This window comes from Vigna unguiculata, chromosome 1, assembly GCF_037176805.1.
Source record: "Vigna unguiculata cultivar grain cowpea cultivar isolate G323 ecotype 2 chromosome 1, ASM3717680v1, whole genome shotgun sequence".
In the NCBI taxonomy this organism is placed as follows: Eukaryota; Viridiplantae; Streptophyta; class Magnoliopsida; order Fabales; family Fabaceae; genus Vigna; species Vigna unguiculata.
The window spans coordinates 1,710,237-1,735,972 of NC_140792.1; the positions used below are offsets into that span (position 1 = coordinate 1,710,237).

The 25,736-nt window shown below is 30.7% G+C and overlaps 2 protein-coding genes across 5 annotated transcripts; one reads left to right on the top strand and one right to left on the bottom strand.

Moving 5' to 3' along the window:
• Positions 1–801: 801 nt before the first annotated feature.
• Positions 802–2,163, top strand: LOC114177407 (strigolactones hydrolase CXE15-like). Its single transcript, XM_028062769.2, has one exon. The coding sequence runs from the start codon at positions 960–962 to the stop codon at positions 1,968–1,970; it is 1,011 nt and encodes a 336-aa protein (XP_027918570.1). The 5' UTR covers positions 802–959; the 3' UTR covers positions 1,971–2,163.
• Positions 2,164–11,102: 8,939 nt separating this feature from the next.
• LOC114192227 (TMV resistance protein N-like) lies at positions 11,103–15,856 on the bottom strand. Of its 4 annotated transcripts, none has more exons than XM_028081875.2 (5): positions 15,281–15,856; positions 13,962–15,063; positions 13,577–13,846; positions 12,685–13,488; positions 11,103–12,609 (listed from the first exon to the last, which is right to left on the bottom strand). In XM_028081875.2, the coding sequence occupies exons 1-5, from the start codon at positions 15,781–15,783 to the stop codon at positions 11,254–11,256; spliced, it is 4,035 nt and encodes a 1,344-aa protein (XP_027937676.1). In that variant the 5' UTR covers positions 15,784–15,856; the 3' UTR covers positions 11,103–11,253. The 4 variants fall into 4 exon arrangements, with proteins under 4 accessions (XP_027937676.1, XP_027937709.1, XP_027937701.1 ...); XM_028081908.2 differs by having other exon boundaries at positions 13,962–14,933; positions 15,281–15,511; XM_028081900.2 differs by having other exon boundaries at positions 15,300–15,428.
• Between the last annotated feature and the right edge of the window lie 9,880 nt (positions 15,857–25,736).

Sequence of the window (25,736 nt, forward strand, 5' to 3'; positions counted from 1 at the left end):
GAAAAGAAAATCAGAAAATGACACCACTATATAATAAAAAAACAACTGTGGAAAAAAGTTGATTAGTCAATCATGAAGATAACAACTAAATTTGTTCACACAATCTTAAAATAGGATTATCCACTTTAATCATATTTTTCCCCTTCCAATTTTTTATTCATCTCGTTTCTCCATTTTGATCACGCATCACACTTTACATTATTTAATTCCATTCACTTCTCCAAAAGGTGCATTAGAAAAAACTTTTTCTTTTATCAGCAAAAAGAAAAACTAATTATTAATTAGAATCCAAATTGCTTTCGGTTTCTCGTGTGATTATGTAATTGGCAAATGATTCTTTAAATTTTCAATCCACATTATGTCAAGAAGTGGATTTTAAGTGTAATTCAATTTCACAATAAGTGAACTTTAAGTTTAATTCAATTTCACAAAACTGGTTTGTTGGATGAGGTTTGTACTCCAATTATATATTGTGAAATTGTCTTATCTCTAATAGATGTGACACACCCTTTTACGTTGAGGTATAAAATGAATGGATGATCTCTGAACGGCTCGATAACTGATGGAACAGAATATTCAAAAAAATCTTTCTATAATAGACTTTTTTAAACAATGACTCTGATATTATATTATAAAATGAGTTTTATGTCTAAATCAACATCATAAAATGGACTTATAAAATAAATTTTAGATTCAATTATATACCATGAAATTATGTTATTTCTTATCCATATCATGTAAAACGCTACATAATATTATTTTGTTAAGACTTCAATTTTCTTTACAATGTCTGAGTCTCGCACACCTTTACGCGGAGAATTCCCCGAAGCTTCACTAGTTTATCCCACTTTTCACACTAAGCCTCAAAAGTCACGATTCTTCCCATTATATAAGACCAACCCAAGTATCTTTCAACAACACTTTCTAATTCCAACCCTAAATTTTCCATTGCAAAAAACATGGTGCAGCAAAAGAAGCTAGTTGATGAAGTGTCCGGTTGGCTCAGAATCTACGATGACGGTTCGGTGGACCGGACATGGACCGGACCGGAACAGTTCAAGTTTATGGCTGACCCGGTTCTTCCTCATGAGAAATTTATTGATGGTATTGCTGTTCGTGATACCATCATTTCTCGTGAAGGCCATGACCTTCGTGTTCGATTATACTTGCCGGAAAATGCATTGGAAAATAAAAAAAAATTACCCATTATTCTTCATTTTCAGGGTGGTGGGTTTTGCATCAGTGAACCGGACTGGTTCATGTACTACCAAATTTACGTTCGAGTTGCCTTATCAGCTCAGGCCATTGTAGTTTCTCCTTTCCTCCGCCGTGCACCGGAGCACCGTCTCCCAGCCGCCACTGATGACGCCTTTGACACCCTCCTCTGGCTCCAATCTGTGGCCCGGTCCGGTTCGAATGAACCGTGGCTCGAGCAACATGGGGACTTCAACCGGGTTTTCCTCATAGGGGACAGCTCTGGCGGGAACGTGGTGCATGAGGTGGCTTCAAGGGCCGGTTCGGCGGATCTAAGCCCGGTTCGGGTTGCAGGAGCGATCCCGGTTCACCCCGGGTTTGTCCGGTCGGAGCGGAGCCGGTCGGAGCTGGAAATGCCGCAATCACCGTTTTTAACGTTGGACATGCTGGACAAGTTCCTAGAGTTAGCACTGCCGGTGGGGGCGACGAAGGACCACCCGATGACGTGCCCGATGGGCGCGGCGGCACCGGCGCTTGAAGGGCTGAAACTGCCGCCGGTGCTGCTGTGCGTGGCGGAGATGGACTTGGTGAGGGATACGGAGATGGAGTATTATGAGGCGCTGAAGAAAGCGAAGAAGGAGGTGGAACTTTATGTGAGTGATGGAATGAGTCATAGTTTTTATTTGAATAAGGTTGCTGTGGATTTGGACCCCAATGTTAGTGCAAAAACCGATGCTTTCATCACCAGGATCAAGGACTTCATTCAGCAGCACTGAATTATTGCTTCAGAGTATTTTAATGGCTTCCATCAAGTTCATTATTGAGTTCCAGTCTTCAAAAACAAAACTTTGTTACCACATTCATCGAGAATTACTGTTTCTAATGCAAGATTACATGTTCCTTAATGGAATCATTTGAGTGTGGAAATTTCATAATAATGGTACGGAAGCCCTTAAAATTTTCGGAGTATTAAGGATTTCTTGATATTTGTTTTGTTGTTGTGTTTAAAAGTATTTTTATCATTAAAAAATTTAACTTTTACACATACTTGTAGACTTGACTCACCACACGATTGACGATAGAATAAGATCGAGTTGAGAAAAATTCTATAAATTTAGTAAATTCATAATTTCATTTTTTTTAAATGTTAGAATAATTTAAATGGTTAATTAATTTGTTTATTAAATTATATAAAATATTTTAAGAATTAGGTAAACATTTTGATTCCATCACTATAAAAAAATAAATTAAGTCAATTTATTCTCATTGTAATATAATAAATATATAAAATAAATTGTAAAAAGAACAAATTGGTAAGTGAGTCAATTTATTAGGTCGTGATGGATTAGACCGGATTACAAAATTTCTAATTTACTGAAAAATAACTAAGTTGACTCATTTTTTTTTAGTTTAATTTGTAGTGAATCAACCCGTGTAAATCGAATTGACTCGACTCTTAAATAGATGCAATAATAATAATGCCATATTTGAATATGATGCCGAGAAAATAATTGATTGACAATCGTCAATTAGCACACATTTTTCATTTCTAATTTATAAGATTTTCAACTCATTTAAATTTGTAATAAATTTTTGAATTAAATCTATGATTTGTCTCGTCTTATTTAAGTACAATATTAAAACAATGAGTTTGATTTATTACATATATTAGCGGGTTAAAGAGGTATAGATTCATCTGGATTTTAAAATAAGAGTTATTATTTTTTTATATACTTAAAATTAAAGAATTAAAAATTCACATCAACACACTATTACTAAATTTCAAAATTTTCTGTATTTGAATATTACTTTTATCCATCATGTCATTACATAAATTATAACTCATTCCATTATTAGTTTGTAAGGACAAAAGAAGTAGCATCTAGATGACTGTGTATGAAATTTGGTAGATGGTGGTTGAGTCTCAATCCATATGTTTATGAAGAAGTTCCACAACCTAACAAATTAACTTCACTTTAGTTATCAGCCATTAACTTAGCATCAAGTGGGTTAATCATTCTTTTTTTCTTGTGAACCGAATTCTCTGGAAACAAATCATATACAACACTCACCAATAATCATATACAGCCATTACCTTCCTTGATGTTTTCTCTTTCTGATATTATCAACAACATGCAAAGGATGATGGAGGAGTGCAAAACTAATGTCTTTTCATTCATTTAGTTTCGTAAAAATACATAAAAAATAGTTATATTTTGATATATTCTTGATATTATATGAATTTGGACTTTTTATGGATTTTTTTTATGTCACGTTTTTATGTTTCGTCTCTAAAATATACTGATGGACACTAATTTTAATATTCTAAATTATATTAAAAAGATTTGTAAAGTACAACATCAGTGTATTATTAATGTTCAACAAGTGACAACACAAAAAAACTCAATAAATCTGAACTCGTTATGTGTGATGAGTCTTTGATAATTGAGAAAACTATACCAATGACATGAACTGAATCTACTCATAAGAAATTGACATCACTTTACCCCAAAAGCTTGAGACAATGAGTTTATGTATTACTTGTTGGAAGGGGGAGCCTTTCATCCATAAATGAAGAACAATTTTGATGATGTTTACTGATCTAGGATAAAACATAGCTTGGTCCAGTTAGGATATGCATTAGGCAATTAGCTTCTCTTTATCAAATGTATTCCAGGCCTGCTGTGTAATTCTGCATATGATTAGTTTTTTAACTAATGTATTAGCTGTGAGTATGGTACAAAGTAAGTGAAAATATACTCACGATAATCGATTAGGTAAATAGCTAATTGAATTAGTGACAGCAAAAACCTTTGTATAAAAGCTGTTTTGTAATCTGTTTTGGGTCTGGAATTTTTGAGAAAGATCACGCAGTCTGTATCTGGGAAAGAGCAATCTGAGAGACACAAGAGCTTCAGAAGATTCTGCAATAACCCAAGCACAGATCCAAGAATGATTGATGGTTGACTCTACCATGATGGATCTTGCTTGATTCAAGGAGCATCAAGTCAAATCTGCACAATTTAGGTGTTTTCGTTTCTTGTTTTGTTTTCTGTATCTTTGATTACAGTAGCTTCAGTGGTTGAAGTGTGGACCTAGGTGCAATTGTGTGGATGCATTGCTCCTAGGGGAAGTTCTTGATTGTTGAATCAAGTTCTTGGGTTTTGGGGTTAGAATTACATAGGTGTGCTTGTAATTCTTGGAACCTTTGTGTTTAGTGGAATCCTCCTAAGTGTATTACTTAGGAGAAGACTGGATGTAGATTCGCCTTGAATCGAACCAGTATAAATTGTGTGTTTTGATTCCTCTTATCTCTTTTAATTCTTCTTGATTGTCTTAAAACAGTCCATTAATCCAGAACTGTGTGATTGATTAACTAAGCTTTAAACCTTAAAGACTCCTTCAAGATTCACATTAAACAAGTGAGAAACTCATTTATCAACACAGATCCCTTTGTGGTTAAGAGTATTGGACAGATCTGTTTTAACAATTGGCACCAGAGCTGGTTAATCGCACGCTAATCGATTAGAAAGATCCTGTTATGTCTAATACATCTCAAACCTTTGCTGAAGGGGCATCCATTAACAGGCCACCTCTGTTTGCTGGTGAAAACTACCCTTTTTGGAAAATTAGAATGAAAATTTTTCTTGAATCAGTGGACAAAGGGGTCTGGGATGCTGTAGTTAATGGACCTTTTCAACCCATTAAAGTTGTGGAAGGCAAAACTGTTCTTAAAGAATTCTCACAATGGACTCTTGATGAAAATAAAAGGGCACACTATGATGTTAGAGCCAAAAATATTATATCCTCTGCACTAACTTTGGATGAATTTTACAGGGTATCTGTGTGTGAATCCGCCAAAGAGATGTGGGATGTTTTGGAGGTCACCCATGAGGGCACGAATGAAGTCAAAAGGGCAAGGAAGAATACTCTCATTCAAGAGTATGAGATGTTCAGAATGAAGGCTGGAGAAAGCATTTGTGATGTGCAAAAAAGATTTACACATATAGTAAATCACCTCCTAGCTCTTGGCAAGACCTTTGACAAAGAGGAACTCAATATCAAAATTTTGAAGAGCTTAAATAGGACATGGCAGCCCAAAGTGACAGCAATTTCTGAATCTAGAGATCTCACTAGCATGAGCATAGCCACTCTCTTTGGAAAATTGAGGGAACATGAATTAGAGCTTGGAAGACTCAAGGAAGAAGAGGATGGAGAAAAGAGGCACACTATAGCCTTGAAGAGTGCAGTGAAATCTGCAGTAAAATTGAAGAAAGCAGAAATTGTAGATGACTCTAATGATGATCACAACTCTGACAGTGAAGCCTTGAGACTAATGGTGAAAAAGTTCTCAAAATTTCTGAAGTATAAGAATAAAACTAATAACAGTCATGCAGGAAACAAGAAGCAGTCCAGATCTGGAACTCAAACCTGCTATGAGTGTGGCAAGACAGGACACATCAAGGCAGATTGCCCTATGCCGAAGATGAAGCAGAAACTAGAAGAGAAAAATGAGACAGAGAAGCACCTGAAGAAAAAGAAAGCCTACATTGCTTGGGAAGAAAATGATTCCAGCACATCCAGTGAATCTGATGACAGCACTGAAGAGGAAAATAATCCGTGTCTGATGGCTAAAGCAGAATCATCCAAAAGCAGTGTGAGTAGTTTCACATCTGAACATGAGGAAAATAATTACTATGAATTACTTGATGCTTTTAATGAATTGCATAAGGAAGCTACAAAATTGCAAAAGTCAAATAATAAGCGTAGAGGAGAAATTAAATGGCTTGAAGGTAGAGTAAAGCAACTAGAAGAGGAAAATGAAAATCTGATAACAAGTCTTGAAAAACTAGAGAAATCTAAGAAACACTCTAGGTCCAAAGATGACACAAGCTCTCCCCAATGTGAAAAATGCCCAGGACAGCTAGAAAAGATAGATTATCTAATGAAAACTCTCTCAAAATTCACTTTGGGAAGATCAAATCTTGATGCAGTGTTAGGATCTCAAAGGAGTGTGCTTAATAAAGAGGGAATAGGTTACAGTGGCAAATCTAATCCATTAGGCACCAGAAGTTTTCTAGATATGAGTAAACCAACATCTGTCATTTGCTCCTACTGTTCTGAACCTGGCCATTTTTCTAATTCCTGCTACTTTAAAAATTGTGGGGTTCCTAAAGGAGAGTACAGATGGGTACCTAAAGGAACACCTCAAACCACTAACATGAAAGGACCCAAGTTCAATTAGGTACCTGCATCTTCTCTTTAATCTTTGTTTCAGGTGTGTCTTGATGCAAGGAAAACAATGTAGCTTTTATATAATGGATGCTCAAGACACATGAAAGGAGATGTGAAGAAGTTCTGCAAGATATCTTACAAAGCCAATTATTGGTCATGTTACAAGAGGTGTTAATAACAAAGGTCAAATTTTAGGCATTGCCAAGGTGAAAAGTTCCTCTTCTATTGTGATATTGCAACTGATTATGGCTGTCTGCACTCTGATGTTAACCTGCGCTACTGATTTCACCTGCTGCGTTGGTAGTATTGTCATACATTGTATGCCTATTGTGTTCAAACTGTGTAGCTGCTTGCCTAACCTTGGCCTTAATCCATTATCGTGCTCTATCTGAAGCCTAGTCTGTGTTAAGTTCTGCATCACATAGTTGCTACTTAATTTCTCAAAAGGAGCCCGCTAATCCATTATGCGAAATTGCTATGCATTCTGGTTGTTATCCTGGTTGTTATGCATTATCTACTGCTGCATCTTTTACTTTGCTGCGCTATTTAGTTGTTTTTTTTCCTGTCCCATCTTGAATATGTCTTTTTGCTACTGTCCAAAAAGGGGGAGAATTATTTTGCCACTGCATTGATAGGCTATACTGATAGGGGGAGCATAAAATTAAAGTGATATCTGTTATATGCCTATGCTGTTGTTTGCCTTGTGTGCTTGTACTGCTGTTGTGTTTGCTTAATGTGCTGCAGGTAGGCTTATCACAGTCCATGTTTTGGACATCATCAAAAAGGGGGAGATTGTTGGAAGGGGGAGCCTTTCATCCATAAATGAAGAACAATTTTGATGATGTTTACTGATCTAGGATAAAACATAGCTTGGTCCAGTTAGGATATGCATTAGGCAATTAGCTTCTCTTTATCAAATGTATTCCAGGCCTGCTGTGTAATTCTGCATATGATTAGTTTTTTAACTAATGTATTAGCTGTGAGTATGGTACAAAGTAAGTGAAAATATACTCACGATAATCGATTAGGTAAATAGCTAATTAAATTAGTGACAGCAAAAACCTTTGTATAAAAGCTGTTTTGTAATCTGTTTTGGGTCTGGAATTTTTGAGAAAGATCACGCAGTCTGTATCTGGGAAAGAGCAATCTGAGAGACACAAGAGCTTCAGAAGATTCTGCAATAACCCAAGCACAGATCCAAGAATGATTGATGGTTGACTCTACCATGATGGATCTTGCTTGATTCAAGGAGCATCAAGTCAAATCTGCACAATTTAGGTGTTTTCGTTTCTTGTTTTGTTTTCTGTATCTTTGATTACAGTAGCTTCAGTGGTTGAAGTGTGGACCTAGGTGCAATTGTGTGGATGCATTGCTCCTAGGGGAAGTTCTTGATTGTTGAATCAAGTTCTTGGGTTTTGGGGTTAGAATTACATAGGTGTGCTTGTAATTCTTGGAACCTTTGTGTTTAGTGGAATCCTCCTAAGTGTATTACTTAGGAGAAGACTGGATGTAGATTCGCCTTGAATCGAACCAGTATAAATTGTGTGTTTTGATTCCTCTTATCTCTTTTAATTCTTCTTGATTGTCTTAAAACAGTCCATTAATCCAGAACTGTGGGATTGATTAACTAAGCTTTAAACCTTAAAGACTCCTTCAAGATTCACATTAAACAAGTGAGAAACTCATTTATCAACACAGATCCCTTTGTGGTTAAGAGTATTGGACAGATCTGTTTTAACATTACTTTTTATATACTCAACTTTGTTATTTTTATTTAATGTGAGACTTAAACTTATACTTGAATACCCTAACAATTGTTCCCTCAAGTCTCATCCAATCATCTCTTCGTCAAGTGAGTCCTTTCACATTAACACTTCTCCCTTGAGCTAACCATGAATACTCCCTTACTTGTACCATCGTTTACCATAATAGGACACATTTATCCGACCTTCCGTTAGAAAGCATTTCGATCACTACAAAAGAAAAAACTTTATTACTCATAATTTTTTCCCATGATTTTTTTTTCATGGGTAAAAAGTATGTTTTCATGTATATTTTTTCCATTAAAAACTAATGATCTTTTTCATTCATTTGGTTTCGTAAAAATAGATAAAAAAAGAAGTTGTATTTTGATACTTAATTTATATGTGATGAATCTTTTGAGAAATGATCATCGAGAAAACACAACACCAATAAGGCACAAGTCACTTATATAGGATTGACACAACTTTAATAGAAAAGCTTGAAGAAATAAGTTTATGTGTCTTACTCCTTATAAGATGCTCAACTTTCTTATTTTTACTCGATGTGAAATCATACTTAGATACGCTAATTTTTCTTTCAAGTATGAGTTCTTTCACATTGACACTTTCCCCTTAAGCTAATCACAAGTATAATTTTACTTATACTGTTGTTCACCATAATGGAACACACTAGTAGAAAGACTTTCAATATAGAAACTTGTCTTAGTGAACCACCAAGACTAATTGGCCTCTAATATCACCTAGATATATAAAATGACTTATATTTATCTATCTTAAAATGAATATTAGAGATTACAATTTTAGAATAATAAAAATAAAAGAAAAAGACTTTATAAAAACTAAAATCAAAATTCACATATTTTATAAGAAATAAAAAATGATTTTAATTTCTTTAAAAGTGTTCAACTATGCTGAATTATACAAAAACTGGTATAACCAGTTTTATGAATCTTCAGCCAGTCCACACCACTCCAAAACCAGTGCAAAGATCATTCAATTATCAAACATAAATTCTATTACATTATTCATACTAAATGAATGCAAAACACATTTAAACCACTAGTTATTCTCAATTAACAAGAAAAACACACATCTTCAAAGTTTTCAACATCACAAGCAATCCCGGATATCATATACATCAATCAATCACAAATTAAACATATTATGTATATTTCTTAGAGATCCGAGTACTATGACAAAGAAATTAGCTTCCTTTACCTGGTATCCCGCTTAAACAACTCTATAAACGTCAAACGTGTCTAACTCCATAATGCTCTATTTACACATAAAAAAACAAGACGCATGCAAACGGAAGAAGGCTTACATGCAACAAAAAACATAAAAGACCAAAAAGAGAGTAGAAATTTAACTTACGTGAACTAAAACTGATCAGTCCAAATTGAAGAACTCACCAAAAGGATCAATCCTATGGTCTCAGTTCTTTACTCAGACGACAAAAAAAACAGAACTCTTAGAAAGAAGTCAGAGAGCCCTATACAAGTTGTTTATAGAGAGATGATTTGTTTTAAAATAATAAAACTCGTTTATAACAATTCTATTTATACTAAAACCTTCTAATATTAAAATAATCAAGTCTCACTATTTTTAAACCACTATCACTTCTAAATTATCATTTTCTAGGATTTTACAAATTATCTTCGTATGTATTTTCTTTACAAATTAAGGAAAAGAAACGAAAATTTCTTTATAAATAAAAATTAATTTATATATATAAGTTAAAAAAAATATACTTTGAAAACATAATAATTTTTGTTATAAAAAATTTAATTTTAATTTTTAAACTTATTTGTTTCTTCTAAAAATAATTACAGATAGATAATTTATTGACTGAAAATAAGATTTTTTTTCTTCTAAAATAGTTATGCAAATGACACTTTTAGAAATGAATTTTAAAACATAATAGTAATATAGTTAAAAGATCTAATAAATTTGATAAGGTGATAATATGAATGGAAGGTCCACACAATACAGAGGCAACATATTATAAATTTGGATATATTTTAAATCTTTAAATTTGGATGATTTTTTTATTTCTTAAAATTTAATTTAATGTTTGTAATCTCCAAATTTTGGAAAATGTTTGTTTGTGTCTTCGTTTAAAATACTGCCAAATATTCCACTTATTCTATTTTTATCTTAAGATGACCTTTTTGTCCTTCATTTTGTTTATTTTATAATATTTAGGATAAATTGTATTTTTAGTTTTTTAAATTTAGAATATATTATTACTTTTACTATTTTGTCTCTCAAACATAGTAAAATATCCTTAAATACTAAATCTGAGGAATAAAAACAGCTTAAAAATTTTGTTTAGTTTCTCAAATCCAAAGCTTAAAGATTAAAGTCAAGGTTTTTTCTATTTTAAGGAATTAAAGTAATTTTATTTATATTTGGAACACCAAAAGAAGAGGTATTTCAAATTTTAAGACAAAAATATAATTAAGTTTATTATTTATTATAATATTATTTAGATTAAAGATGAAAGTGAAATAAGTTTCTATTTTTTGAATTAAAAAAATGAAAAAATAATTCTTTTCTTTAAATATACTATATTAAAATTATATTGAAGATAATTGTTGGATTGAAAGTTTATTATTAGATAAAAATTTAAAAATTATACTTTATAGATTTATAGATAAGATGCACATTTTTCTACTTAGGAGTGTAGTAGTAAATATATCATTATATTTATCTTTAGGTAGTTCTTATATGTTATTATTAAAATACAAATAAATACCTTATATATATATATTATCATTTACAATTTAATCTATATATTTAACGCTAAATTATATTTTAATGATAATTTGCAAAATAAATTGTTCTATGACTGGTTTCTTTGTTCTACTTCTATTAGATTATCATGATTTACGTGTACATGAAGTAAAATTAATGAATTTAAAAATATATTATATCACTAAACAGAATAAAATATATTATATCAGTAATCAGTCCACAAATGCAGTAAATTCAAGGTATGAGAGTATGAAACCAAGGTATTAATATATTATTAGTTCACTCCTCTTTGACTTAATTAATACTAATCAATTTTTCCAAGCCTTAATCCATAGTTAAATTTTTCACCAAGCTTTGACCATTCATCTCTGATATTTGACTGAATTTTTTTGGCCAATTCCTGTTCATCTCTCAAGTGTGGCACTTGTTCCCTCAACTCATCTCTTTCAGCTTTCAAAATCTTTGCTTCCCCAAAGATTTCTCTCTTTCTTTGAGTAGCCATGTTCTTTGCTGCTTCTGAAGCAGAGATGTTAGCTTTAACAGCATTAATTTGCTCTTCTAGCTCTCTCTTTCTCTGTTCCAAATAGGCCAAATCATTGCACAACTCATTTTCCATGCACACCACTTGCTTGAAGTTAGTCTTATTAGCTTCAAGACACTTTTCTAGTTCTTCAGCTTTCAACAACTTGGCTGTGGTAGACTCTATTTTCTTGTTCTCACATGTGTAATCCATACTCCAATGAGTGAACTGTCTTGAAACTTGTATTATCAGAGATCTTATTTCCACTGATATTCCATCTTCTGCTGGTAAATTTGTGAGGTACTCTAAGGTATCTTTCATTGTTGTGTATTCATTAGGGCCCAGCAGAGCATAAAATTCTTTGGTGACATGGTCTTGAAGTGTCCTCAATGCTTTCTTTGTCTCTTCACTTGGTCTTTTGTTGACCAATTTCGAAACCAGTGTTGAATCATTGTCAAGTGACACCACAGAGACCTCATCATCCAGAACAGCATAAAATGCTTCCATGTCTGCATCATTTACAGTCAAGCTGGTTTGAACTGTTGTTGGCAGCACAATTGTGGAGCTGTTATTTTTTTGAGGTGTCTGTATGAAGCTTGTGACTTGTGATTGTGGTTGAGCTTTCGCTGGATGATCAGAAACTAGTGTGTTTGATACAGAAGCTACAACTGAATCTAAATCTGGATCAGGATCTGTGAGTAGTATATCCTTCATGTTAGCTTCTTGCTTACACACATGAACTCCACACCAACTCACAGTCACATTTGATGCTCCACTTATCTTCTCACATGAAATCTCAACCTGATTCCAGCCATCCATTAGATATAAATCAAGACTGCGCCAATTGATTGATGAATGAGTTCTCAAGTCATAGAGCCACAAATGATCTGTCACCATATCTGAAAAACCTCTTCGAATTTCCAATTCATAAACTTCTTCTCCATTTATATAAAAACGGATCTCACAGTTGAAAATTTTCTTCATTTCACTCTCAACGGCAAGAACAAAGCATATGATAATAGCCGGAAACTTTTCACGTACCCAAAATGTCATGTATTCTCCTTTGGTGATGTGGTCAAACCATTCTGGAACCATTGTTCCAGGCACCATAGCCTGTAATTCCCATCGTTCAAAAGTTTCCTGCACAAGAAAGTTAAGTGAAAATAGGTGGTGACTAAAGGAAACGTTGGAAGATTTAGGAAAAAAGATGCAAACCTTGTCCAACAATAAATTGGATGACTCTGCAGACAATGATGTACAATTTTGTGCGTTAATGTACTGCATGTTAGGAGGAAATGCTGGAATTTCTTGGAGTCTTTTACAGTTGTCCAAGTGAAGTAGTTCCAAGCAAGGACATTGTTGTATGCAGCTTGGAAGAGCTTCAAAATTATTTCCCGAGAGTACTACTGATGCTAAATTTGGGAAACTATTGAAAATTATGGGAAGATCTTCATCTACAAGGCCACAGTTTTGTAGATTCAGTGACAGAATGTTGCCAAAGGTATGTGTAGATTCTCCCATGTTTGCCAACTTTGTCAAAAAGTTTCGGAGTTGTGGACAGCCATCCATATCAAGGTTTGTAAGACTTTGAAGCATATCAAAGTTGTGAGGCAGTTCCTTGAGGCTTAAGCAAGATGTCATGCTTAATTCTTGAAGACCAACAAGGTTTCCAATGGAAGGAGGCAATTCTGTTATACCAGTGCCTTCTATAGAAATGGAGATGAGGTTATCCATTTTCCCCAAAATAGCAGGGAAATTTTGAAGGCTTGAGCACCAATTAAGGATAAGACTTCTCAATGATGTCAACCTGATGCCACTTGGAAAAACCTTAAGCTTGGTGCATCCATAAGCCCTAAACTCAACAAGTTTCTCAAGGAATCCAACAGATTCATGAACTTCTTCTAAATTTGTGCAATCGTCAAGAGTTAGCTCTCTTAGATTAGGAACTCCGGAAATATCAGGTAGTTTTGTCAACAATTCACAGGAACTCAAGTCCATAGAAGTCAAGGAATCCAAATACTGCAGAGAGAAAAACTAGTTCAGCTTAATTGCAAGTTATGTGAAGAAAGAAACAAAAAAATACTACCATGACAGAATGAAATCTTACCTTGAATGGCTCTTGCATTGTGAAACGACTACCTGACACGTTGAGTACAACAAGTTTCTTTGGTTGAAAACTAGATGGCAAAGATGAAGGATATTTCATCCAATCAAGCAACCTTAAGTTGTTGGGAAGATGCTGGGGACTTCCAAAAAAGTTTCCATTTCTAACTATGAGAATTTTAAGATTTTTCATCTTCTTGAAGGAATCATCTTTCAAGTGTACCATATAGTCATCAGGAAGGTCCACCATCATGCCCTGAATTCTGTAAGTTCCCTTTGAACAAAAGCACCCATAAAACTACATTAAGCTAGAGATTTTGACTCAAGTTATGTTGTAAAGTTTAACCAATCACTTTATCAAACAAACTACTAAGAATGTGAAGTTTTACCTTATTTTCAGTGAGTACTTCAAAAACATCTTCATGATACCACAATCTACTCCTTTTCCCAGGCTCTAATGGTGAAACTTCTCTAACGATCTCCCTACCCATGTCTTGAATCAGATCATGCATTCTCAATCTGTTATATTCATCAATACTAACAAGAGATCTATCAATAAGTACACTGATACCAATTGTTGGATAAAAACCACAGGCTTGCAGTGTCTTTTCTACATATTCCACTGTCTCTCCCTTGAAGAAGCATGCCACATCAAGGAAAATTTCCTTCTCATTCTCTTCTAGATTATCATAGGTTACTCTTAACACATTCTGAACCTCTTTGCTGGGAATCTTCTCATATTTTCCCAGTGCAGATTTCCACTCTTTCACTGTTTTACCAAACAAATTAGACCCCATTACTTTCAAAGCCAATGGAAGCCCCTCAGCATAGAGAACCACACGGTTAGAAACCTCCAAATAGCCTGCATCAGGTGCCTTCCTTTTGAAGGCACTCCAAGTGAACAGTTCAAAAGCTTCACCATGGTTTAGTTTCTTTACTTCATAGGTTTTGTCAACCTGATGAGCACTCAACAAGTGCTTATCTCTTGTTGTTATAATGACCACACTTCCAGAACCAAACCAATCGCGTCCTCCTGCTAGTGCTTGAAGCTGTTCCAAACTGTCAACATCATCAATGATCAAAAGTACTTTTTTGCAACAAAGCCTTTTCTTGATGATAGGGATCCCTTTGTAAATGCTTCCCAGCTTGATGTACTTGTCCCCAACTGTGTCAAAAAGAAGTGATTCTTGAAGCTGCACCAACCCTTGTCTTTGATTTGAACTTTCTCTTATGTCAGCAAGGAAACTTGTAGCTTCAAACTGGTCTGCAATCATGTTGTACAATGCCCTTGCAATTGTTGTCTTACCTATGCCTCCAAGTCCATAGATCCCAATGACACAGATATCTTCACCTGGTTCAATCTGCAAAAGAGGCATCACTTCTGATATGCGAGTTTCTATTCCAACTGGGTATTCAGCAATGTGCAAAATGGTGTGGCTTAACTTTCTAGAGGCCTCCTCAATTATATCTTGGATAATCTGAAATTCATACCTGACATGTAACAAGTTCCAATATGCTAAGATTTGAAAGCTTTGAAGGTAAAAAATGCTAGTGAGTGAGTACTCTTTGCTTATTTCACAGTTGAAAGGAACAAACATAGAATATGCTTAAGTTGGTAATATTTGTTAGTGATAACAACTAGACTTTAAACCTAATTCAAACTAACAAAATTGATTTCTAAGGTGAGATTTGCTAATATATTACATACCCATTTTCGAAGGCCCAACCTGAGAAATTGGATGCTTCAAACAAGGCTTTCTTCCACCTCTGCAACTTTTCAACATTACCCTTGAATCTGATTTCATGTTCGGCCATTGCTGTTTGAAAAGTTCCTCTCTGATGGCGCACCGCAGAAGGGTCGACATGGAAGAAAACTGGCCACACAAGTAGCCCTCTTGTTTTGTAACAGTCAATGATCTTTGCAAGCTCATCAAGACACCATGTGGAGAATGCATAGTTTTTAGAGAAGACAATGATGGCAATTCTAGACTTTTCAATGGCTCCAAGAAGAGCAGGGGATAAATCTTCCCCTCTCCTAAGCTTCTCATCATCAATGAAAACATCGATACCCCTTTGGCACAAACCATGATACAGAAACCCTGTAAAGCTTCTCCTTGTATCTTCACCTCTGAAACTCAAGAACACATCGTGAGTCCAACCACGTTCAAATCCAGAAGATGAAGAGGCTTCTTCACCCAACGTAATTGCCATTAGAACCAGAGTTTCTGGTCACAGAAAATGACCATTTTCTTGTGTTTAATAATTGAATCTAGTTCAAAAATACTATTGCTTTTAACAATTAGCTTATAGAAAACGCAAGCATGTTCATCATACAATAGTTTCTCAATTGGTGGAAGTCAAAGTCAAACTTATAATTCTCAGTTTAAGAACGAACAAGTTGGGTTGAGTGGGTTGACTAAGATGTCATGTCACTCCTTCAATGTCTCTACCAAACAATCACATTTTGTTCTTCACTTCACTTGGGTTAATACAATTTTCATTTGATGTGAAGTGAGGCTTCAAGTACTTTCATTTGATTTTTATTAATATGTTATTACTCATATTAGTCCATGAAAATAGTCAAGTATATGGTATGTTAAATGACTCAAATTTTCTCATATGCAACTTCGATTATTATCATGGTTAATGAAAAACCTGCGAATTTCATAATTTTGAAATATGTGAGAAATTGAGAATGGTATCTTGATTATTTTATGTTGATAAGTTGTAAACACATACCAAAGGTTCTTTATCATATACCAAGATTAAGATTATATGAAGGGACATTTTTTTTTGTATTATTTATTATTTAAATAATTATTGATATATATAACTAGTAATGTTAGTTTTTTTATTATTATTAGAAATCAAATCTTTATTATTATTTTTTATTTAGTATTCCATTAGATTTTTGTTTATTAAGTAATTGGTAGAAGGTTAAATTTAGAATTCCCAAAAGATTACTTGCATTTAAGTCCCTCGTTATGAAGGCAGAAAGTAAATATGTAACTAGAGTTAGGCACTGCTTACCTAGGAGTGAGTGACGCTTTTGCTCAGACGATGCATTTGACTTTTTTTTTTCTTAAATAAATATTTACTCTTTATTTTTGTTGTGTTTGTTTAATTTATTTTTTATTTCTATTTTGTGTTTATTAATTTTTTTTTCGTTAAATTTTGGTTAAGTTGATCCTTTTTAGTTACGGTATTTAAATTGTTAATGTTTTTAAACAGTGCATATTTTTTTTATTTTAAAAAAAATTATCCACGTGCCAAATCATAATTGTACCATATGTCAATATTAGTGTCATGTGTTAATTTGTGGTTATGTTATTTTTTTTTTCAATTTAGTTTATACATTCGTTATTTTTCTTCTTCAGTTTCTATATTCGTTATTTTTGTTTTCCAATTTTTGTTAAAATGAATAATTTTGTCCATTTCAAATTGACACCAAGTTTAATATCTTTTGTAAATATTATACTAATATTTTTTCTAAAATTGACATTCGTATTAATTATTTTTGAAATTCAATTATAAATTATTAGAATATAATTATTAAATGTTTTTTTCTAATATTTTATATTCTAAAATACTAATACTTTTAAAATTGATATTTAAAAGTTTTACAAATATTAAAAATATTTTAGAAAAGTATACTAATATTTATAAAAATAACATTTAAATATAAAACATTTTAGATTTTAATATCTAAAGCTTAATAAAAATATTAAATATTTTATATTTAAATGTCAATTTTACAAATGTTAATATATTTTTTTAAAACATTTAATAATATTGTCAATTTTAAAAATAAATATATAATATTTATAAAAAATTAAATTTGGTATCAATTTGAAAGTGACAAAATTGTTTCATTTTAACAAAAATTGTGAGTAAATTAAACATAAATAACAAATATAGGGACTTAATTGGATAACAATAATGAATATAAGGACTAAATTGAACAAAAAGAAATAGGTTAAATGACCATTTTGGTCCCTCTATTTGTCATGAAATTTCATTTTGGTCCTTACATTTTTCGTTGTCTCAATTTGGTCCTCATTTTCTTAAAAATGACTCAATTTGGTTCTCACCGTTAACTTTGACCAGACGGTGTTAAAGTCAATGCCACGTGTCAATTTTTGGTTTTTTTGAATTTTTTTAATATTTTTTGAATTTTTTTTGAATTTTTTGATTTTTTTTTTGAATTTTTTTATTTATTTTTGACATGTGTCATTTCACCGTTGTGTCACGTGTCAAAGTGACTCAATTTGGTCCCTATATTTGTTTTTAGTTTCAATTTAGTCCCAATTTTTGTAAAAATGAAGGAATATTGTCCCTCCTTAGATTGAGACTCAATTTAATCTTTGTATACAACTTATGATGATATTCTTAATAAAATTGACATTTTTATTAAATATTTATAGAAATATTTTTAAATAATTTTTTTTAGTTTTATTATTAAACAAAGTTAAACCTCAAACTTAATTTCAAAAATTAACAATTTTGTCATCATATATAAAGGCATCAAGTGTATCATATTATACAAACTTGGTAAAGATTAAAAATCAAATAACTTGTCACACATAAATTTAGGAACTAAATTTCAAGTTCAAAACAAAATCAAAGTCTAATGTTTTGGGTAGAATTTAAAGTTAATTTAAAATATTTATAGAAATATTTAATAAAAACGTTAATTTTTAGTAAGAATATCACCATAAAATTTATAAAAAAGTAAATTTAGTGTCAATTTGAGGAAGGACAATATTGCTTCATTTTTACAAAAATTGGGACTAAATTGAAACTAAAAACAAATATAGGGACCAAATTGAGTCACTTTGACACGTGACAGAACTGTGAAGTGACACGTGTCAAAAAGAAAAAATTTCAAAAAAATTTCAAAAAAATAAATTCAAAAAAACCAGAAATTGACACATGGCGTTGACTTTAACACCGTATGGTCAAAGTTAACGGTGAGGACCAAATTGAGTCATTTTTAAGAAAATGAGGACCAAATTGAGACAATGAAAAACGTGAGGGCCAAAATGAAATTTCACGACAAATAGAGGGACCAAAAGGGTAATTTAACCAAAGAAATAATACAACCACAAACTGACATGTGACACGTGACACTAACATTGACATGTGGCACAATTGTGACTTGACACATGAACAATTTGTTTGAACTTAAAAAAATAAAATTAAAAATTAAAAAAAAAACAAAAAAAAAACGAGGAACTGACACGTGAAATGTACTGTTAAAAAATGTTAACTATTTTAACACTATTAGTACAAAGAACCAAATTAACTAAAATTTGACAAAAATGGAGACCTAATTGAACGTAAAACGAAGATGAGAACTTAATTGAAGAAACACAACGAAAGTAGAAACAAAATATGTATTTAAGTCTATTTTTTTCCATGAGAAAAGAATAGTTAATGTTTTGTCTAAAGTGAGAAAAGTGTTTTGAATATCATTTGGTTTTCTAGAAAAAAAATCTAAATTCTTTCATTATTTATATTTTCTTTTTGTGTTCTACATGACAATGAAGAACTACACTCCTTTTATTGGAATTATATATAACAACTAAGTTGTCATATAATTAATAATATTTTTTATATATATTCATGTATTTTCATATGTTAGTATTTTGTTTATATGCTTAATGTTTACTGTGATTTGATCATTCATGGCTTGACATTTGATTGAGTATTAGAAAATATCTTTTTATAATATAGAATGAAAGCATAATACGAAAGAAATTTATATAGAATAGAATTTGACTTATTAGTGTCAAAGTATATTTCTTTATATAATGTTTAAGGAATTCAATCTTAATAATAAAAAAATCTTAACTCATCCTACTAGGAAATTAATGTTTGAGTAAACTAGTGGATTAATTTTAACATTATATTGGAGATACATCGAATTATATGCATAAGAATGAAGTTCAATTAAGTTTAACTCTAATAGTAACTTACTATATATTTAATTTTGATCTATTTTGCCTTCTTTAAGTGTTTGATAAAATTTCAAAAAAAAAAAAAAATTAACATTTTCATGGTGTTAATTCCATAAACATTAAGATAACTTTAAAAATATACTTTTATCTAGTTATTAATTGTAATTACTGTTATGTATTGCATAAATTATTTTAAAAAAGGATAATTAAATACTAATTAAATTTATTATTAAAATGAATCATATACTAACAAAACCCATATCTAATTTAATTTTTTATTTTATTGAGTTATAAAATGCATCATTAGGATGAATTATCCACACTATGTATTCACCACATAACTTATTAATTGACACATATTCCCATATATTATAGTTATATAGGTAAAATCAAATCTTTGATGAAATTTTCTCCTTTCTTCATATTGGTTGATTTGATTAGTGCATGAATTTGAGATTTGAATATTCTGTTGGTACCATTTCAGAAATCAACTATTTCTCATATTTCATGTCCCTTCTCAACATCTTATGGATCAAGAATGAATAACAAATTTATTTTGCTTTTTTGTTTTCTAAAACTTGAATATCAATCAATAAGAGATAAAAATTATTCAAATGGAGAAATCTTATTACAGACGAATAATCAGATTCTTTACCATAATTGAAATAGATAATAAAATATAAGAATGAAGAAAAAAAGTTTACTTTTTGGTTTCTTACATTTGTCAAAACTTGATTTTGGTATACTATTATTTCAATTTGATAAATTAGTCATTTTATTTAAAAAAAAAAGAGTAAATGAATTAAATCGTTTGTCGTGTTTAAAATTAATACTTGTAATTCTGGCAAAGTTGGAAAAATAAAATAAAATTCATATTTTTATATTTCAATGAATAGCCCACCAACCAATACGCATAAAAACATATTTATTTCATTTTGAAGAATTTAATAGGATAAAGTTAAAACATTATTAAATCAAAATATTGTTTTCTCTTATTAAAGTAGAGAAGGATATTTTGGATGTTTCTTTTTAAAAATTATATAGTAATATTTTTAGTTAGATACCATAGATTCAAATCATAAAATATTTATTTTCAGTGTGTGAATATTCTCGTGACACACTTTGAAAATATTTTATTTAGTGTCAATAAAATTCCTTTTTCTTTACAACATAAATAGTAAGACATGTCTCTAAAAATTATTATTATTATTATTATTATTATTATTATTATTATTATTAAATGAATAAATTCCAAGTTTATCATATTTTCTTTGTGATGCCTAAAACTGATTACAAACATTTTTTATTTTAAGTTTTTAAAAAATGTATTTAATTTTATTTTGATTTAAATATGTTTTCTATCAACATCCTAAAAACTTAATAATATAGACATTTAAAAATAGTTTATAAATTTTTTTATAAATATGTTTGTAACATAAAAGTGGCCCCTAAGAAGGATTCTGTCCCTATGTAGGACAGGAACTATCATACTAGTAACAAATAAAATAGAGTTACTAGGAATATATAAATACTTTTAAAAAGTATAGTTGTGAAGAAGAAGTTAACATGTTGATGTGGAAAAAATGTATATTAATCATATAAAATTGGGAATAAAAGTTATAGTGGTAGCTAATAACAGAAGTCCTCTAAAAGATATTATATAATTCATTTTCAAATCATAAATAAATTTGGACATTTTTAATTAAGTTTTTATTAAAAAGTATTTTATTAAATATTAAAAAATATTTTTAATTAAATTTTTATTGTTTAATTTTACTGTCAAATGAAATAAAATAATTTGGTATTTTCATATGATTTGTTATATTTTTTTTAATATTTAATCTAAAAGAAACAAAATTATATTTTTTCATAAAGATATTTAAGGTTTTTTTTAACAATAATATTAATAACAAATACAATTAAAGAGAGGCAATAGGATTGTTTATCCTTATAACGAAAACAAAAGAAAAAAGAGAAATAAAATAAAAGAGAAAAAGAAAGTTCAAAGACCAACTTCCTCATAGACACCTCTTTCCTACAATGTCAATCAAAATAAAACTCCTAAGGAGATATTGCGAACATAAACCTTCGTAAGTAAATATGGAACTTAAAATATGACAACCTCTCCTCTTATCAAACATTCCTCCACTTCCACCAAGAACCTGCATTAGGTGAAACATTGCATAAAACAAAAAAAGTTTTTTATTTTCTTTTTTTTTTGGTGAAAACTCTCGAGTATTAGTAAAAACTCAAAAAGTAAATTGATAGAGTACCATAGGTTATGTTTTGGCTGTTTTAAATGGACAATATGCATGAAATAAGACATAAACACTTGTTAGGTACTTATCTGTGATTCGGGTTTATACTCTAGTTTGGACTAACATAAAAACCTCCTATGCATCAACTATGACATTTCTAAACATAACATCATTTATATGAGTCCAAATACTTGAAACGATAGCCATCCAAATCCATCGTCAAGCTTGATTACATTTGTTACTAATCCCTATTAGGTTAAACTTGCTAAAATGTATTTATGCACTAATGTGATAAACAAAAGATTGTCCTATCCATAAGTCACAAATTTGTCAAATGTGTGTTGCCACCTTGTAGTTAAAAAAGAGATGACTTATAGTTTCAATAGTATTATCACAGAAAACACATGTGCTACTTCCCAACAGTATCCCTCTACTAAATAAATTATCTCTAGTGGCCACTTTATCAATGAGTAATTTCCGTGCTAAAAATTGAGCAGATGACCATGCTTTAGTTTTCCACAACACATCATATTTAAACCCACCTAGAACACGATTTTGAAAGTTTAGTTTTTTGTAGGCCGATTTAACCGTGTATTATTGTGTTTCATCATCCCTCTAAACCAACTCATCTTCCTTTCCTCTGCATAAATTTATCATTTCTAACTCTTTTTCCAACTCAATGACCATAGATTTCTCCCACTCAAACCACTCTCTTCTCCAAGGTATAGACCATTACCACTAGTCATCTTTCCAAATACCAAAATCACCTAATGTGTCTTCCTTTAAGATTGTATTTGAATGTAACTTTGGATAATTCTCCTTTAAATCCATTTCACTCATCCACACATCTTTTCAAAACCTTATTTTATTACCTTCGCCTATGTTCCCTTTCAAATTACTACCAAACTAATTATCATTTTCTCCTCCTCCACATATTCTCCTAATATCTCTCTACCACCAAGACTCATGATTTGATTCCTATATTTCATCTAAGGCTCTCCAGGATCCATACTTTTAATCTAGAATATCTTTCCATAACCACTTATCCTCCTTTCTAAGTCTCCACTTCCACTTTTCCATGTTAAGCAATTTCAAATCCTTTACTCCAAGACCACCATCTTCCTTGATCTTACTGATAGAATCCCACTTCACTCATGCAATCTTCTTTCCTTCCTTCTTGACCCCATCCCCATAAGAAGTCCTTTTGCATTTTCTTAATTGTTTATTCCACACTAACATGCAACTTGAACAAAGATAAATTAATATAGCGGAATGATAGATAAAACTAATTTTATGAGAATGACTCTACAAACAAAAAATATATATTCTTACCTTTCCATAAAACTATCCTATTTCTAATTTTTGTGACCATGCCAAAATTCTAACCTTGTATGATTTGTCCTATAGGTAAACCCAAATATAATGAAGGGAACTTTAATTATACTATAATTCAAAATGGCAGAGAATTTTTGAGCTATACTAACCTATACTCCTAAGTTTCATATCTTCCATTTCTTGAAACTAACCTTCAAACTAAATGCAATTTCAAAACGTTTAAGCATACTTTTTATGACCATTATATTTTGTGTTTTCACTTTGCATACAAAAATAGTATTATTTGCAAATTGAAACATGCTCACTAGAATCTTTTTTTGGCCCACCCTAATCTCCACCAATCCTTTACTCTCAACTAGTCTAACGACGCTAGCCAACTTTTCTTCAACTATAAGAAACAAAAAAATGTGCTAATGGGTTCCCTTGCCTTAGTCCCTTAGTGAATGTAAATTGCCCTGTTGTGGACTCTCTCATTAACTAAAACAAAAATAGTTGATGATTCTACATGCCCTAATCCATCTAACCCATTTGGGACAAAAATCCAATATCTCTAACATATAGAAGAGAAATTCTCAATTATCTGAGTCATGTACTTTCTCGAAATTTGCCTTTATAATAATACAACTTTTTTTCCTTCTCACCTCATCAATCACTTCGTTTACCACCACCACACTATTAAGTATTCCTTTACCCTCAATGAATGCAAATTGTTTATAATCTATGATTTTATGGAGAACTTTATACTTTCTTTTTTACATGATTTTGGATAATATTTTGTGCATGCTCCCTACTAAAGATATCAAATTATACTCTTTTTTGGGCCTTGCGAATTATCAACCTTAGGGATTCAAGTAATAAAATAAGCATTGCATCCTCAATACATCCATTTTGATAACATCACAAAATTGTTTACAAAAGTTAAAATTAACTTATCCAATCTCGAACTCTTATTGCTTTCACAGTCCATGTAGTTGCCGTAATTTCCTCCAATCTACTTGTTATTAGGTCTTTGTCCTCCTTATTAATTTGTGAGTGGACAACATTATCCGATCTAACTTTAAAATCACCACATTTCCGAACTTTGTTCTTAAATAAGTTGTTAATTATGTTTTCATTATTGTCGTAATTTGTGATATTATGTTTAACATGGCAACATCAAATAATTATGTCTCTTCAATACAAGGTAAACACTCAAATAATTATATCTCTTCAATACAAGGTAAACACTCAATTTGAAAAGGTTTTAGACATTTCATAAAAGAAAAATTATTAATAAAGATTCAATTAAAATATTTAAATTTATGAAAAAATTAAACTTTAATCATATTATTTTTATTTTTCATGTAAAGACACATAAACATTTAATACCATATCATCTTAATTGATAACAAAATCAAATAATAAAAAATATATAACTTTTAAATATTCAATAAACAAAATTTTCAATTATCTTTTTCTTAAATTTATGAAGAACTTATAACTAATTAAGGCTTTTGTAACCTTAGATGATTAGCATGAACTCTCATGATCGTGAATAGCATGTCAGTTTGGAAAAAAGACACTTAAAAAAATTAATTAAGAATTTAATTTTATATTTTGATCTTTGATTCATTTTGCTCCTTACATTTTTTACTGTCTCAATTAAGTTTCTAATTTTGTAAAAATACTCAATGTGATTTCTTTTGTTAAATTAACATAAACAATGTTTAAAAATACCACATGTTCAAAATATAATTGTTACGTGTCAAAATTTGAATCATCTTCTATTTGAGATTCTATTTTAATCTTGACATGTGACACAAGTAAAAATTAATTTAAATTTTGTCACGTAACAAATTCAGATTTTGACATGTAACATTATCGATCGACATTAATCTCAATTTAATGAAAATAATCATATATACAAAAGTAAAAGCTTAATTAATTCTAATTCAATGAAAATAGTCATATATACAAAAATAAAAACTTAATTAATTCTAATTCATTGAAAATAATCATATATATACAAAAATAAAAACTTAATTAATTGAGTCAAATATAAGAACCTAACTAATAATTAAATCGTAAAATATTAATCATTTAGGTTTCCCTCTTGTAACTCGAAGACACAACCGAAATCTTAATGAGCTAAATTTTTTGAATGAAATATTCATCTAGGAAAGAAGAAAATTTATCCAATGAAAATTGTTTATAATTTTTTTTTCATAATTTTCTTAAAAAAAATGCACTTTCTTTCTAAAACAGTCTCAGTACATCGACGTAATCATATGATATTGATACCACTGTTTACCATCAGTGAAATTAACCTTTTCAATAACGTGCTTTTTTGTTTACAACTTTTAAATTCTTAACCTTAAATTTAATTCAATTTCACACGATATATTTCTTGTCAGGTATTAAGTTTTCATTTTCTTTAAGTAAATAATATTACAAACAAAATTATCACATTCAATAGAATCAGAATTCAGCCAACACTAATTTATTCTTTAAATGTTTTCAAAATTCTTAAACTAACTTTAGATAAAACTGTTGTTCTTCTGGAGCATAGATTTCATAACAAGAAATGTCATACTTTCACAATGTCTATTCTACGTTATTTAAAATATTTACA